Source organism: Cephus cinctus, unplaced genomic scaffold, assembly GCF_000341935.2.
Source record: "Cephus cinctus unplaced genomic scaffold, Ccin1 Ccin1_scaffold0240, whole genome shotgun sequence".
Taxonomy (NCBI): Eukaryota; Metazoa; Arthropoda; class Insecta; order Hymenoptera; family Cephidae; genus Cephus; species Cephus cinctus.
Window position 1 is genome coordinate 578,741 of NW_014332956.1, and position 13,888 is coordinate 592,628.

Consider the following 13,888-nt stretch of genomic DNA (forward strand, 5'->3'; position numbering starts at 1 on the left):
GGGGGGGGGGGGCAGTATGAAACGAGCGTGACGTGGCAACATCGGAAGTTGTGAAATATGAAATTAAGTGATAACGAGTTAAACGATCCTTTGAGAAATATTTATTTACGGTATCGGCCAGGATATTCGTTCTGCATTTGGAGTTCTCGTCTCCTTCGACCTTATTGACCGACGTACGGGAAGAACGAAGGAGGAGAGTTCAAAGTTCACAAGCATCGAGGCAATTCCGAACTCGTTATATTTGCCCGAAGGCACGAGGAAACTCGCTGAAAGATTTTACCTATCTGTAAGCACATATATATATATATATATATATATATATACACATATATATATACAGGCGAAGAAAAAAACATTTATTTCGATATTCATGCAGCAACACGAAACCTTAAGTACGAAAACGTGATTTTCTTAGACGACCCACGAGAGGGCCGCCGGCCATTTCCTCGCACCCTACAAGCCCCGGCCTATTGTGCGAGCAGACGTTCCAAGAGGCTTTTTAGTTACAGCCTTGAATAATTTATCAAAGCTTGTCCGTAACCTTATTAAAATATTTTCGTCATTGTGTTCGCGATCCGCCCCCAAATAACACGTTAATTTATCAGACAACGGATCGACGGGCAATTGTCTCTGGAAAGGTCTGGCGATAACTTCAAGGCGTTTACGTAATCGTTCATCGATCGTACGCAACGGACTGTGCGAGAGTACGTAAAGTTTGTGTGAGTTTACAGAACACAGACAGTGCGACAGCTCAGCCACTAACATCTCAGCATCAACATCGTTTATATATGAGGATCGTGATGTATATATTATCGTTAATCAGCAACAGCAACAACAGCAACAGTAATCATCACGGCCAGTAACAGCGACAGAGCAGCAGCAGCAGCAGCAGCAGCAGCAGCAGCGCACGTGTGTATAGGATATACCATATGTATATATACACATCGATCGACGTTTGACTTTGCCACTTAAAAAGTTCGTGTTCTTAAATACGATTAATTGGCGGGTACGTGAGGGTAATCGTAAAGAAGGAATATCGATGGAGTAGATGGCGACACTGTCGACAGGAGAGTCGTCATCAGTGCCCGGACCAGAAAGCGAGAGTCGGTAGCTTCCGGGCCATCCGCCATTTTCCTTTTCCTTAATTGTTCCTTCGGCTTTGCTGACTATGTATATCTGTGATACTTGTGTATCTCTTTTAATTAATGAAACAATCCTGAAACTCCGGGGCAGCTTGAAAGGAGTTACGAGGGGAAAGAGGGCCAGAGACAACGTAAGGAGGGACACTTCCGGCAGTCAGTGATTTCAACAAAGAGTTAAACTTGGCTCACGACGCCTAGCGCCGACTGTCGTCGCGACGTCTCGGTAAAACGCCGCATTCTCCTGATCTCGCCCTCTGACAAAGGCGAATTGAAGTTGTCCTGCAAAAGAAGTTCATCCGCACGCGGACAGTGCCGAAGGATTGCGACGGGCACCGACTATCGGCTAAGCGGACGTAGTAACGTCCTGTTACCGGAGGCTACCGACGCTTCTCGACGACAGACGTACTACACGTATATCAGAAAAAAACAAATACATCAAGATACAGGTGCCACGCATACACGCGCCACAGGCGGGCACACACGCACAGTTAATAGAACAGAGATAAACAAATGGAGTGAGGTACAGATAAGAGGGAAAGACTTAGGCAATGGGGATACGAACACATACGCACTCGAGAGAGAGAGAGAGGGAGAGGGGAGAGAGAGAGAGAGAGAGAGAGAGAGAGAGAGAGAGAGAGAGAGAGAGAGTATTAAGTAAAAGACAACACTTATCAGATAATCAAGATAAGAGGATAGATAGATAGATAGATAGATAGATAGATAGATAGATAGATAGATACATACAGAAAGAGAGAGAAAGTGCGCTTTCCAAAATATGGAAGTGAGAAAGATAGTAAATAGAATGAAATTTAGAGAGAGAGAGAGAGAGAGAGAGAGAGAGAGAGAGAGAGAGAGAGAGAGTATTAAGTAAAAGACAACACTTATCAGATAATCAAGATAAGAGGATAGATAGATAGATAGATAGATAGATAGATAGATAGATAGATAGATACAGAAAATAAGGAGGTAGAAATTCACATAGGAAATAGAAGGTTAAGAATGCGCGTCATGGTAAGGATGATCCACATGGAGTGTCGCGTGGCGGCAGCAAATCTTCTTCCAGGATGCTCAGAGACTCGCGACTCCCGCGAGAAGTCAATTACATAGGGGGATAGTACATAGAAGGTGTCCCATACAACGAGTAGAATAGGGTTATCATGCTACCCGAGCAAACTGATGCCTGTGCTTTCAGACTATTCGGGAGATTTCCATTAGACCAACAAGTAAGGAGTGTGACTGAAAACTTTCGCCCTCATTAAATAGCAAGAGTAGCAAATAATATGAACGCATTAGCGTGACTTCGACCTGGTGAAGCGACGACCCTATTGCATTCGTTAGATGAGAGATCCTGTATGTTATATATAGGAGGTTAAAAGATAATAGATTAAGTTAGCTAGACGTAACCTAAAAGATTACGCGAGTTATAGAAGAAGAGGCTGACACGTTGTCGCTTCCTAAACATCAGCTGGTATAGTACAGGATATTAAGACGATGCCCGTTCTTGTTTCTGGTATTGTTTAATGCGTTTAAAAAAGAGACAACGATGTCCTATCCTCCGTTCACAAGGGCATTGCATCCAATCGCCATTTCGTTTAATCGTTTTCTTAATCCTAAACTATTCGTTTCTTTCGTACGTTTCATTGTTACCTGCTGTCCGCCAAACTTTCGGACGACGAACTTCGCGGCGATTGGTCAACTCACGCGGCGCGCAATGATCGACGGGAAAGCTGCACGTGACTTATAGGTTATGTACCTATAGCGAGTCGATACATTGCCCTACATGGAAACGCTTTAAACTATATTAGCCTCGATGGAGAGCCCTCTTTGCGCCGTTAATGACTTAAACAACATCAATGCTTCGTTGTACACTCGCGGGACACTCCTCTTGCCTAATTGTCAGCTCTCGTGCGAATTCGCCCAAAAGGCAGAGCGAAGGGGCGCAACGTACCGTGCCGTTTTATGCTTATTTTTTAAGGACGATTAACGGCGCAACGAGCATTTAGAGGTTAAGTTTACTTGTACTTGTTTTCAGTACTGCTCTTTTTCAGTGATTTATAAATAATTTTTTTTTTTTTTCTTTATTATCGTATCAAGAGGAAAAGGCTGCCTTACCTCCTCGCATAGTGCCAGCATTCGCCGTGTACTCTCCAGCGACTGAAACAGAACGCGACAGTGGCGTTAGATTGATTCTCATGTAAGCGACTGTTGGTATTAACATATATCGTTTATTCGGTTGCATATAAAGTATAAGAATTTTAAGGAACAGAGAGGCGATTCCAGGGGTCGTTCCAAGAGGGGGGGGCTCAAGGACGGGAGATTAGGCCGGCGACGGAGGGGCTCGTCGTCAAGTATGAAAGAGGGCGAAACCCGAGCTGAGAGGAAACAGAGGAGTTTTAATTTGGAAGAAGACGGACCTATGGAAAGGATCAGGATATAAAACTATAAACTATATCATTTTCCCTATTAAATTTATTCTACCTACGCATATTCGATCGTTTGAGCGTGAAAGATACAAATCATAACTTCTAAGAGGCGAGCGTCGGATGTATGAGTAAATACGTTTTTTCGTTTTCATAGAAACGGATCTTTAGCCCACGCTGGTGGATGTCCCGAGGCGTGTAACGCTTACGGTAAATTCTCAATGGCTGTACTGAAAGCATCAAGAACTCCTACTGGCTATACGAGTTTCCTTATTTGCCGGCTTGTGACGTCAAGAGCTTCTACCCCCGACGCTAGTCGACGCCGACAGTGACGCCCGACGTCGACGGCCGTTCATAACGCTGTCGTACATTGCCAATCGATTACTTATAGGAGTTATTTGTGGAAGTGGCCAAGGGCCGCGTATAGTTATGCCTAGAATTACTGATTGATAAAAAGGCAGTACCACCACGTCATCCTCCTTCTCTTACCTCATTAACCTGAGAGAATTCAACGAATTTGCCTCTCCATTTAAAAAGTATTCAATTGAACTTCCACACATCCCACGCGCTTACGCCCGGGTTAAAATGTATCTTCGATGCTTTACATCCGATCCCCTTAAACGGCAGCCATTGTTCATTTTATTTATCGATATTTGTATTCAGGAGTCCAACTTCCATCCGGGTCTATTTTTGTCGGGCAATTTACCACCTGGCGTCGCTTAATGAAGATTCGTGACGTATTCCACGGATACCGATGACTCCATCATTGCTTGGATCAGGTTGAACCACAACCCTGCGGCAGTCAAGCTTGACAAAGCACTACGGGAGCACCCGGGTTGTTCGCAGCTCAATTTGTATACGTGGACCCAGAGGCAATTAGGGAAGAAAACTAATTGTCCGAACGGAACAACTCCTGGTGACCCTGTTTTAATACCCTTTTAAATATCGCTACCTAGATGGCGCTGCGACTGCTTTTCCTCGAGTAACCAAGCCGATTGCCATCCGATTGCGTGACGAGCCCGATGCGACCTGCCACGACATTTAGGAATCGTGCACGAGTACAATCTCGAGATTTACGACAGCCCTTTAATGAAAAATGATCCAGGTCTAAGAAAAGGACAGCGGGTTTTTATATGTTTTAATGCTGACAAATTTCCACTTTTTCCTTATCCAGATCTAGGGTGTACGATGAGAGTGAAATATGACGGTAAATTTAAAAAGCGGTAATTAATTTAAATATCCTTCATATCCGATTTTCTGGTGGACATCGTCCCAAGACGTCCTTATGAAAAAGAAGGAACAAAGATGAAGTATAAAGGATGATCCATTAATTTCATACCTCGAGGGGTTTCACCTGCAGCAGATGAGAGACGCCGCCGCCACGATCAAGCCTAACTGTGCGGCCCGAGTCCAGACCTTCCTTCATCTTGATTTTCATTTAAATCACCGCCGCGCAATCTCAACCCCAATAAGTTTCCCTTACTCGAGTTTAATCGCGCTCGAAGGATCACGGATACTTAAGGAAGAGGATGCTGACGACAACAGGATATCAACGTCCCTGGGTCCTTGGACGTCCTCCGGGTGTCTCTTCTTTCACCCACCCGACACCACCCTCTCTCTATCTATATATATATACTCCCAGATTCCACTATCGGTGTCCTACAGCGATGTCGGCCAGAAGTCTTCAATTGTGTCTGACTGATGTCTGATTCTTCTCACTTCACTCGGTCGACCCTTGCAACAGGTGCTAGGTCTCCTGTGGTCCCTTCCACTTCCTGCAGACGAGTAGGTGTTCCTGGATCTTGCGGTAAGCGTAGGCCGACCCCTCCGTCTACATCCTACTTCTAAACCCTTTAACTAGAAATTATTGAAATCAGTTTCCTGTACAATTTCGACAGCCGCCTCTAGACCCTTTTCTTTCACTACTCACTGGGTCTCACGGAAGCACGCAGTGATTCCGCCCATGAAATGGCCGATAAGCTCTTTAACAAGGACGCGAGTAACTCTGTATTTTTAGGACATGCGTCACGCACTAATCTCACGAAATTACTATGTGGAAATACGCCAGTGAGGTTACTACCACTAAGGATAAACTGACTTTAGGGGGCGAAGAATAAGAGTAAACAAGTATAGGATGCCCTAAGGACTTGGAGAACCTTTTATCCGAGTTTTAAGAACGCAGATAGTCGTTTTCCAGAACGTCGATAACAGTTTATATATATTTTTTAATTTTTCTTTTTTATTATACCACTACAAAAAACCAAACCGAAGTTGCCGACGCGGATTTACGGAAATACACGAACCTGATACACGTTCCCATAGGACCCAGCCCCAGAGTGTCACTCTACAAATCTAACCTGACTATCCGTATACATATATATATACGCGTCCTTAGGTGTATCCCCGTACAAAGTACAAAGGTATAAGACTTGTTCCGCGTGTGAATGATCGGAATGAACTGACGGCGTCGCCGGCGAAGAACATCCACGACGCCGTGCGTCGTGCTACCACTGTAGACGCAACCCCGTTGGCGCGCAACGCTCGTCGCTTGGCAACCAGGACGACCAACACCACCCTTCCTCATGATGGTTCTCATGGTGTCGAGTGCTGCACACACCCTCCACCCGGGGTCTATGCGAATGGCAGCGCCGTCATAGCCGGCAACACGCCAAGAGGATCTTCGAGCGCCTCGATAAACCCGTGACAAGCATCCCCCTCCCCTGTTTCATTCTCCATTCAGCACTCAACCCGACACTCTCAATGAGAGTAACCAGACCCGCGCCAACCCCTCTTCCACAAGTAGCATCGAGGAGACACACCCACTACGTTACTCGTCACCTAGGCATAATCCTAACTGCGTCTCTTGCCACCCTACTCAACGGTCACCTTTCTTACGTAGTGTTTGACCTAGTCCTTGTTCACGTCATTCCCAGGGACAACAAAGGCGGGAGAGTGAGCGCTTCTTACTGGACAAATAATGAAAAAAAGGATCGCGCCACCCGAGTGAGGGAGTTGGACTTCAGTTATTTCTGTAATGCGAAACACGTTCTAACTTGTAAACCTGGGATGAGTTCACGGAGAGGCATCGTCCGAGAATAAAGGAGAGACTGAACGTGCGTCGAAGTCAAAGCGGAAAATTACTGAACTATATATATATACGTTTGTCCAGGTTCAATAATTGAGAATCAACCCTCTTGATTCCTCCTTTTATGATATATCTATATAGGGGACGGAAAATGATTGACGGGGTTGGACCTGGGTCTAGTATAGTCGATGCCATGCGTTCCAGGTCCTCTCGCTGAATTCCTCTATATCCGCCAGCCGTACCCTGGTCATTCATGACATCTTCCATGGGAGCTCCGGTAGTTCAGCGCAATATTAAAAATTCCTTGAACGACCTGGTAGGACTTCAGAAAATTCCAGGGTAAATTGTCCAAGACCACTATAACCTGGTGTGCTTCCTGGTTCACCTGGATGCTTGTCTCGTTTCTTTCTCGTTCTCGTGTCTTTCTCCAGAAAGACCAGAATACTCCTGTCCTCTTCCGACGTCCTTGGAGTAAAGAGGAAGACGTTCGAAACGAGCAGTTTCGGCCGATCTACGGCTCCCCGCAGATTCCATGGAATGCTCTAACGTGGATGAAGGTTATGGGGGCGCGAGCTCTAACGCCTCCACACTCCCCAGCTAATGTCATGGGGTCGTGCTGGTGGCAACAACGTAGCGATAGTTAGAGTTACCCTGGCCGAGCTCCTAGGTGCTTCCGGAAAATCAATACCGAAAATCCTCTCCGTTCTCCAATGTACCCAGCGAACGTTTCACGTCCTTTATTTTTGTATGCCTTTATTCACTTTCAAGATCCGCCCCAGGACGATGCTTTTTGTCGTATGCTTCCATCGAGAGAGGTACGAGTGACAAACATTTCTACTACAACCCTACATTCTCATTTCGTGTCCCGGCGAACCCCTCGTGCACCCTCGTAAATAGTTCGGTCTCTTTGTATTTTTCTGCTTGAATTATTGAATATAACTCGACATTCCACTCGCCGTGGTACCAGTCGACGAGGTTACAACGATTGGTATGTAGAGGTATTTTCCTATGATTCCAATAGAGATCAGTGACGTCATACAAAAAGCGACGCCAGAATAAATAAACTTTCATGAAATGTGTGTATACGCATACATAAGGTTTCATGTGAAAGAAAGAATCGTGTCGATTAAAATATTTAATCAGCTAATTCAATTTAATTCTCAGTGTCCTTGATACAGCCAAGGGATACCCACGTGGTTAAGAGGTTGAATTCTCCAAGAATATACGTATACAGTATCCCAGTACCAATCCCAGGTAGAGATAGAACCGAGGAGTAATCCAAGCGCGAGGAAACTTTCGTAAAGTCCAAAGGAGGAGAAAGGGCAAAGGTGAGAAGGGAAAAAGGATGTATTCCTACTATCATCCGAGTAGCTGTGTCAAGTCAAAGCACAAGCAATGCTCAGATTATTCTTCAATCGGACTATTACCACAGAATCTCCTAGGGATAACGCCAGCAGCGCCGCTAGGGTTTAAAATTGAAACACACTCTTCGGTCGGTCAAGTAGAACTTCCAGTCGAGTTTATCCCAGACTTACCCTCTGCTAAATAAAATCGACCGTAAAGATTATACTGACCGATCGGATGCACCAGGTACCAATAAAATGAACAAGACAAATAAAACATTAGAGAAAGCACAGTCTTAAGACGTAGTCACGCCATCTTGAGGTATATTTCGTAATTTAACGACGGCTGAGGTTATTAAATTTCAGCCAATGGTATCCACTGATTTCTGTTACTCGCCAGAATCAGTTGATGCGGTTTGTTGAAAAATAACGGCAAACCGTGATTCAATTACAGAATACGGGAAAGACTGATGTCGATTCAAACGCAAACGAATTACATCTTTACTGAATGTTACTAATGACTTACAGAATTTTTTTCTTAAATTTCGGTCACTTTTTCTTAAAGCATTACAGCTGATCAGGCAATTATAATTCATTCACCACCGATAGATGGCTGATTAAACGATTTTATTTTATTTGATACCGTTTCTCGACTGATACCAATCTCTCCTACCCTTAATACTCGATAGAAGATGACTTAATATCGTGCTTAAGATAAGAACTGACAGGCCATAGGGTTCACCCCTTGCACGATTCATCGTTCATCTCTGGTACGGTACTACCTCAGTATCTGCTGTTCTAATAACCTTTTTGTTTACTGTGCTTTTCCAAGGGATTACTTCCACGATAGAATGAGTAGGCATCTACATGAACGCCCGTGCCGCATGTTGACGTAATACGAGTAAATCGATAAGTTTAAATATATCGTGAGTACATCAATCAGTCCAGACGTCGATAATTACTCCTCGGCTTACGTGGACAATAACAGATACATGTCCAATTGACAATTATCCCAAGTGCTGCGAGAACGGTCGACGACAAGCGTCAACTGTAATATCTCATCTACCCAACTGAAGAATCAGATTGCTCAAATGTGAACTAACCTCATCGGTGGTTTGACCGGCCTTTAGCTGTAACTCCTGTAATTCGGTACGGGGCGGACCGCCCTCGGCAGGACCCGCTGCTGACGTTGGTGCTGGCATCCTTAAGAATGTTCACCCTCGATACAAATGTTCCTCCCTCAACACCTTTCGGGTACCAGAGACGATCCTCCACTAGGTGGCGGTTGACTTCTTGAACTTGTAGGTAACTGGGTCGACCTGATCTCCTAAAGCTCCACGAAGAATCTTTAAAAACAATTAATAAAAGGAACTCTTAATCACAATACATCCATAATGACAGGTATAGTATACAAATGTGCAAATAATAACAACCCATCACACCTGACCTCTCTAAGTAACCTTATAATCACATCTGTCAATCATTATATTCCAAGTGATCGTACGATCACGGAAAAGTCCGATTAAAGCCAATCAGATCCCAAGTAAGACCCAGTGTGCAAGAGCGATTTTATTCTGGGCCAAAGTCCATAAGCATAATTGATAGTAACATTTTTACCGACATTACAACAGATAATTAAACAAGTAATATAAGAATAATGTAGAGTTTAATTAAAAGTAAGTACACAAGTGAGACTGTTGTAAACGCATTTACTAAATACGGTGAAGTCAAGCAACTAAAATATCTATGTAGTAAACTAATTATGTTTTAAAGGATGCATATGTATTGAAATACGTGCAACAGACGTGATAAGGATTCGTGTACACAGCACGAGTGTCGTGCATAATTTTCTTCGCCGAGCCGTTTGGTTAACTTAGTTCGAAAGAACGGTAACGTTGATGCCTAGAGAATTTTCAAGCGCATGGCTATCCATAACATTTATACCTTAATGGCGAAGGACTTTCTGAAGGTGGCAATTCTGCGTGATGCGTCAGCTAATTTTTTTCTTCTATTTTCAAAGGCTATCGCTGGGTACTCCGATTCTCCGTTTCGAAGAATGGAGATTAGAATGCAAATTGAAGGGAGTTGGCTACTCGGTCGCAGGAGAGAGATAGCAAAAGAGGGTTACGGTACTCTACTGCCGTCATTACGGTAGGCATCATCGCCTAAGATGCTGACGTGGACGTAAGTGACGTCATTGCTGAATAAATAAGCACAGAAAAGGAAGAAAAAAAATAGAACGTGCACGAGTAGTATATTATTTTGCTTATAGCTAAAAATATATCTGATCGTATCAATATTCGAACTGCAATGCAAATGGGAAGTCTCTTCGGGATGTATTGTTGGGGAGATGTCATTTCCCAATATTTATGCTATATATGTATGTATATGTATCGTGTAATCGAGTACCAAGTACTAAAGGCACTTGAGTGCCTTATGCCGCTAGGCCAAATTCACTAGGTACAGGATTAATGTGTCCTACCACTGACACTGACCCCTTTCTCGAACTCTAGTTGGCACTTGGCCTCGCAATAACCTCTGCCAAGTACCGCCAAGTTCAGCCGTAGTGGCCGGGAGTTTAAAAAATGAGGGTAAATCTGGAACGACGTGACGCCCCTTCAGGTCCCTTTTAAGAATTAAAAATTTTAAAGAACTGATATTAATCGAAGATTCAGATGACAGTTGCGAACGATGCGCGGTTTGAGTTAAATAATTTTTTGGGTCCGAATGTCTTCGTCCTTCTCCCGCGCGTCTGAACACCCGCAGACGCGTTTCTCTCTCGTACTCACGAGAAAGATACAGAACTTATGACAAAAGCCACTGGGATTTACGCTCCTTTTGAAATACTAGGCCATGCTAAAGCGAAAACATCACCCTAATGATATCTGCACCCTTTGAGATGTCAAATGTCATGGAATACTTTTAAAAAATCAGTCGTTATCTTGCTTATTGCTATGCTACCGTGACGTCAGAAAAAAAGAAAAAAAAACTGAGTTAACGACCATGATTGCCGTTGAATGCCTCTTTTCTTTTTAATAGAGAATGCTTCTGATTTGCCGTTATGAATTCGTTTTATAAAGGTGATTAGGAGGAAGACTGCTGGTTACGGTGCATATTCGTAGAGTGAGACGCTTCGCTTTAATTGCGCGTGAGCAGCTCTCGTGGACGAGGCCTCTTCTCGAATTAAATTAAAGTAAAAGCAGCAACTGGTCCACGGTGCCTAGTCCGGACACTTCAATAAAAATTGCCTGAATATTTTCATCCCTCGGAGCTCCTCTATAGGTAATCCTAGCTCGTCAGCCATTCTCTTTTCTTCGCTAGACTCGCCTCTCCCCATCCAAGAACTTTCTTATGAAAACATCAGCGTCTTGGCTTCTCGACGTATCGACGCTGTGTTCCCTTTCTTTCGAGAAAGACAAGGAGCCTGCTATACATTTGCGTTAGGAACAGCAAGTAGTGACGCATCGAGTGTGGCGTAGCTAAAAGTTTCAAGGTTGCTGGGCATCAAGGTCAATGAATGAAAAACAGAAAAACGCTACGAGTACCGTCCGAGTAGAGTGCCAGGTTAAGATTAAACTGAAAATAGACGATCACAGCTGGAAAACCAAAAGGATTTGGCAGTATCTATCGAAATTCCCTGCTTGAACGGATCGTCGATCAGCCTTGTCCTCGCACTCGGCTGACCCTTTGTTATGGGTTTAAGCGCCTAAAACAGAGACCCAGTTTAGAGTAGGGTGGATGCTTGGGTGCTTTCGAGAGAGCGCCAATGGTCGAGAGAGAGAGAGAGAGAGAGAATAGAAGAGGACGTGGGTGACGATGGTAGAGGTCTAGGTAGGCAGCGGGGGGGTCCAGGAGGTCGCCGTGCCCTCGGAAGGAACGGGCTTACAATCAATACCAAGCGAATCGCGCGCATCCCCCACACGTGCTTTCTACGCCGGCTTTCCTTCCTGGCTGCCTTCTCTACTTCTTTCTACCCTCGTCCGATCAGCTTAACGTTCCTGACAAGGGTAACGCAATATTCGAAGAATGCACTCCTTTTTTGGCAAACTTCATTAGACTCGATGACATCGAAGAAAGCTCCGCTTTGTCATTGTCATCCATGACCTTTTTACTACGTTGAACATGGGTTGCGACGATTACCCAGATATTCGACCTGGCCGTAGTCCAAGGTGCATCTACGATAATACCAAATTTTTTAAAGGAATCCTGATAATGAGGTCAGTCAGGATACAAATTGATTAAAAGGTCAAAGAAACTTTACGTGAAATACAAAATTCCACAATCCTTTTCCACGATACGTTAGATCCTACAAATCCTCAACCTCGAAGACCAGGGAGGCATCGAACAAACAGAAGATACGATGAACGTCTAAACAAGGTCGCGTGCATGACGTTTCCCTACAGTCTTTTTCACAAAGTCGTGACTACTAGGAAACGATCTTCCACATTCTCGCATATATATATTTTTTTCTTTCTTACTCGAAATACCGCGTGACCCTTTCACTAGGTGATTAATGGTACCTATGAAAATCTGAAACTCACACTAATTTCATACTAATTAAATCCATTCAGTATTAAGTTCATTCAGTATTAAATATGTTCACTAATCGTCCAAGGACTGGCCTACAGAGATATCCATGAATGGGCATTGCTTCTATTTCTAAATTTCAAATTATCCAACGTGATAACAATGGCAGTGGAGAATAAGATTAAAAACCCTATTTAATGTTATAGAGGTCAATTGAGCTGGTCAATCAACCTATTCTGACCTTCTGAAACGCACTCACGATACCCCAAAACCTCATACAACATTTTCTAGTCCCTAATCTACCAGAGACTCCTGCTATTACAATGCAACAATATTTTATCGCCTGGATAAGACTGCTGGCTAATTATCACCACGTAAGTAGACCAGGATCTAATTACCAAAAGCGAATGACTAATTGATAACAAACAATCCTATAATCATGGCAGTAATCTTATTGAGGTAACTATAGTATCGTATGACTTCAACGAAAAAAATTATCAAATATTAATTCCAAGTATAAAATAAAAAGAAAAACGGACAAAGGAAATTTCAGTGCAGTCTACTGTAAAGGGATTAGAAAAGGAATCTTCCATTCTTGCTATGCAATATCATTATATCATGCTAAAAATATTCTTTTCAATAAGCAAAGAATAATTGAAAGTCTAAGAAAAGTGTTAGTGTGAAAATATAACAAGAAGTAACTTGAAGAAGTGGGAATTCATTTATTTACAACTGTTCAACAGTCACACGATTCCTGTGAGGCAGGGTAGGGAGTGAAAGAGAAAAAGGAAACTAATCCTCCAAAATGCAGAAATAAATGTTGAAATTTTCTGGTTGGAAGATGAGAATGTGTCCTACATCCTCCTCTGAGAACCGAAAGTTCACTTGAGGACGAAATGAGTGAAGCGGATGAGCAAAAAGAAAGTATATAAAGAAAAATCTCATTGTCGAATGACTACTAGTTTATCTACTAATAATCGTACAAGCTACTATGATATCGAATGACTACTAAAGCTACTACCTAATCATTAATCCTAAGAGCCAGGCATTGTCGTTCACTACTCGTTTCATGCTACTTACAATGTACGATTATCTTTTTTTTCTCTTTCTCTCCTCTAGAACCCACTTTACGACAGGATCTTGTGATATCTGTCGTATATATTGTTAGCCTATAGGAACGAGGTACAGTCAATACGACATGTATGCTACAACTGTTAAACCGTAGTAACTGTCAACTGTAAACCGTGTAACTTCTCAACAGGAAAGGAAGACTGAAGAATATTGCTTTGTGTTGGAACTCGGGAGGGGATGCTCGAAAGTGACTGAGCTGCTCTCGCGACGGATTCAAGCTTGCGAGTGAGGAGCTTCTGC

The 13,888-nt window shown here is 43.4% G+C and overlaps 1 protein-coding gene across 11 annotated transcripts in view; it reads right to left on the bottom strand.

Annotated features, from left to right (window-relative positions):
- LOC107265750 (synaptosomal-associated protein 25) overlaps nucleotides 1-13,888 on the bottom strand; it is a 30,088-nt gene that overhangs the window by 13,916 nt on the left and 2,284 nt on the right. For 6 of the 11 annotated variants that reach the window (XM_025083038.1, XM_025083032.1, XM_025083034.1 and 3 more), the window contains 2 exons: nucleotides 9,094-9,336; nucleotides 3,255-3,296 (listed from right to left, as the gene is read on the bottom strand). In XM_025083038.1, coding sequence (XP_024938806.1) covers nucleotides 3,255-3,296; nucleotides 9,094-9,192 — 141 coding nt within the window. In that variant the 5' untranslated portion in view covers nucleotides 9,193-9,336. Of the gene's footprint in view, nucleotides 1-3,254; nucleotides 3,297-4,901; nucleotides 5,420-5,492; nucleotides 6,005-9,093; nucleotides 9,337-9,934; nucleotides 10,117-13,597; nucleotides 13,854-13,888 lie in introns of those variants that run through there. The other 5 variants (XM_025083040.1, XM_025083039.1, XM_025083033.1 and 2 more) reach the window with 4 other exon arrangements.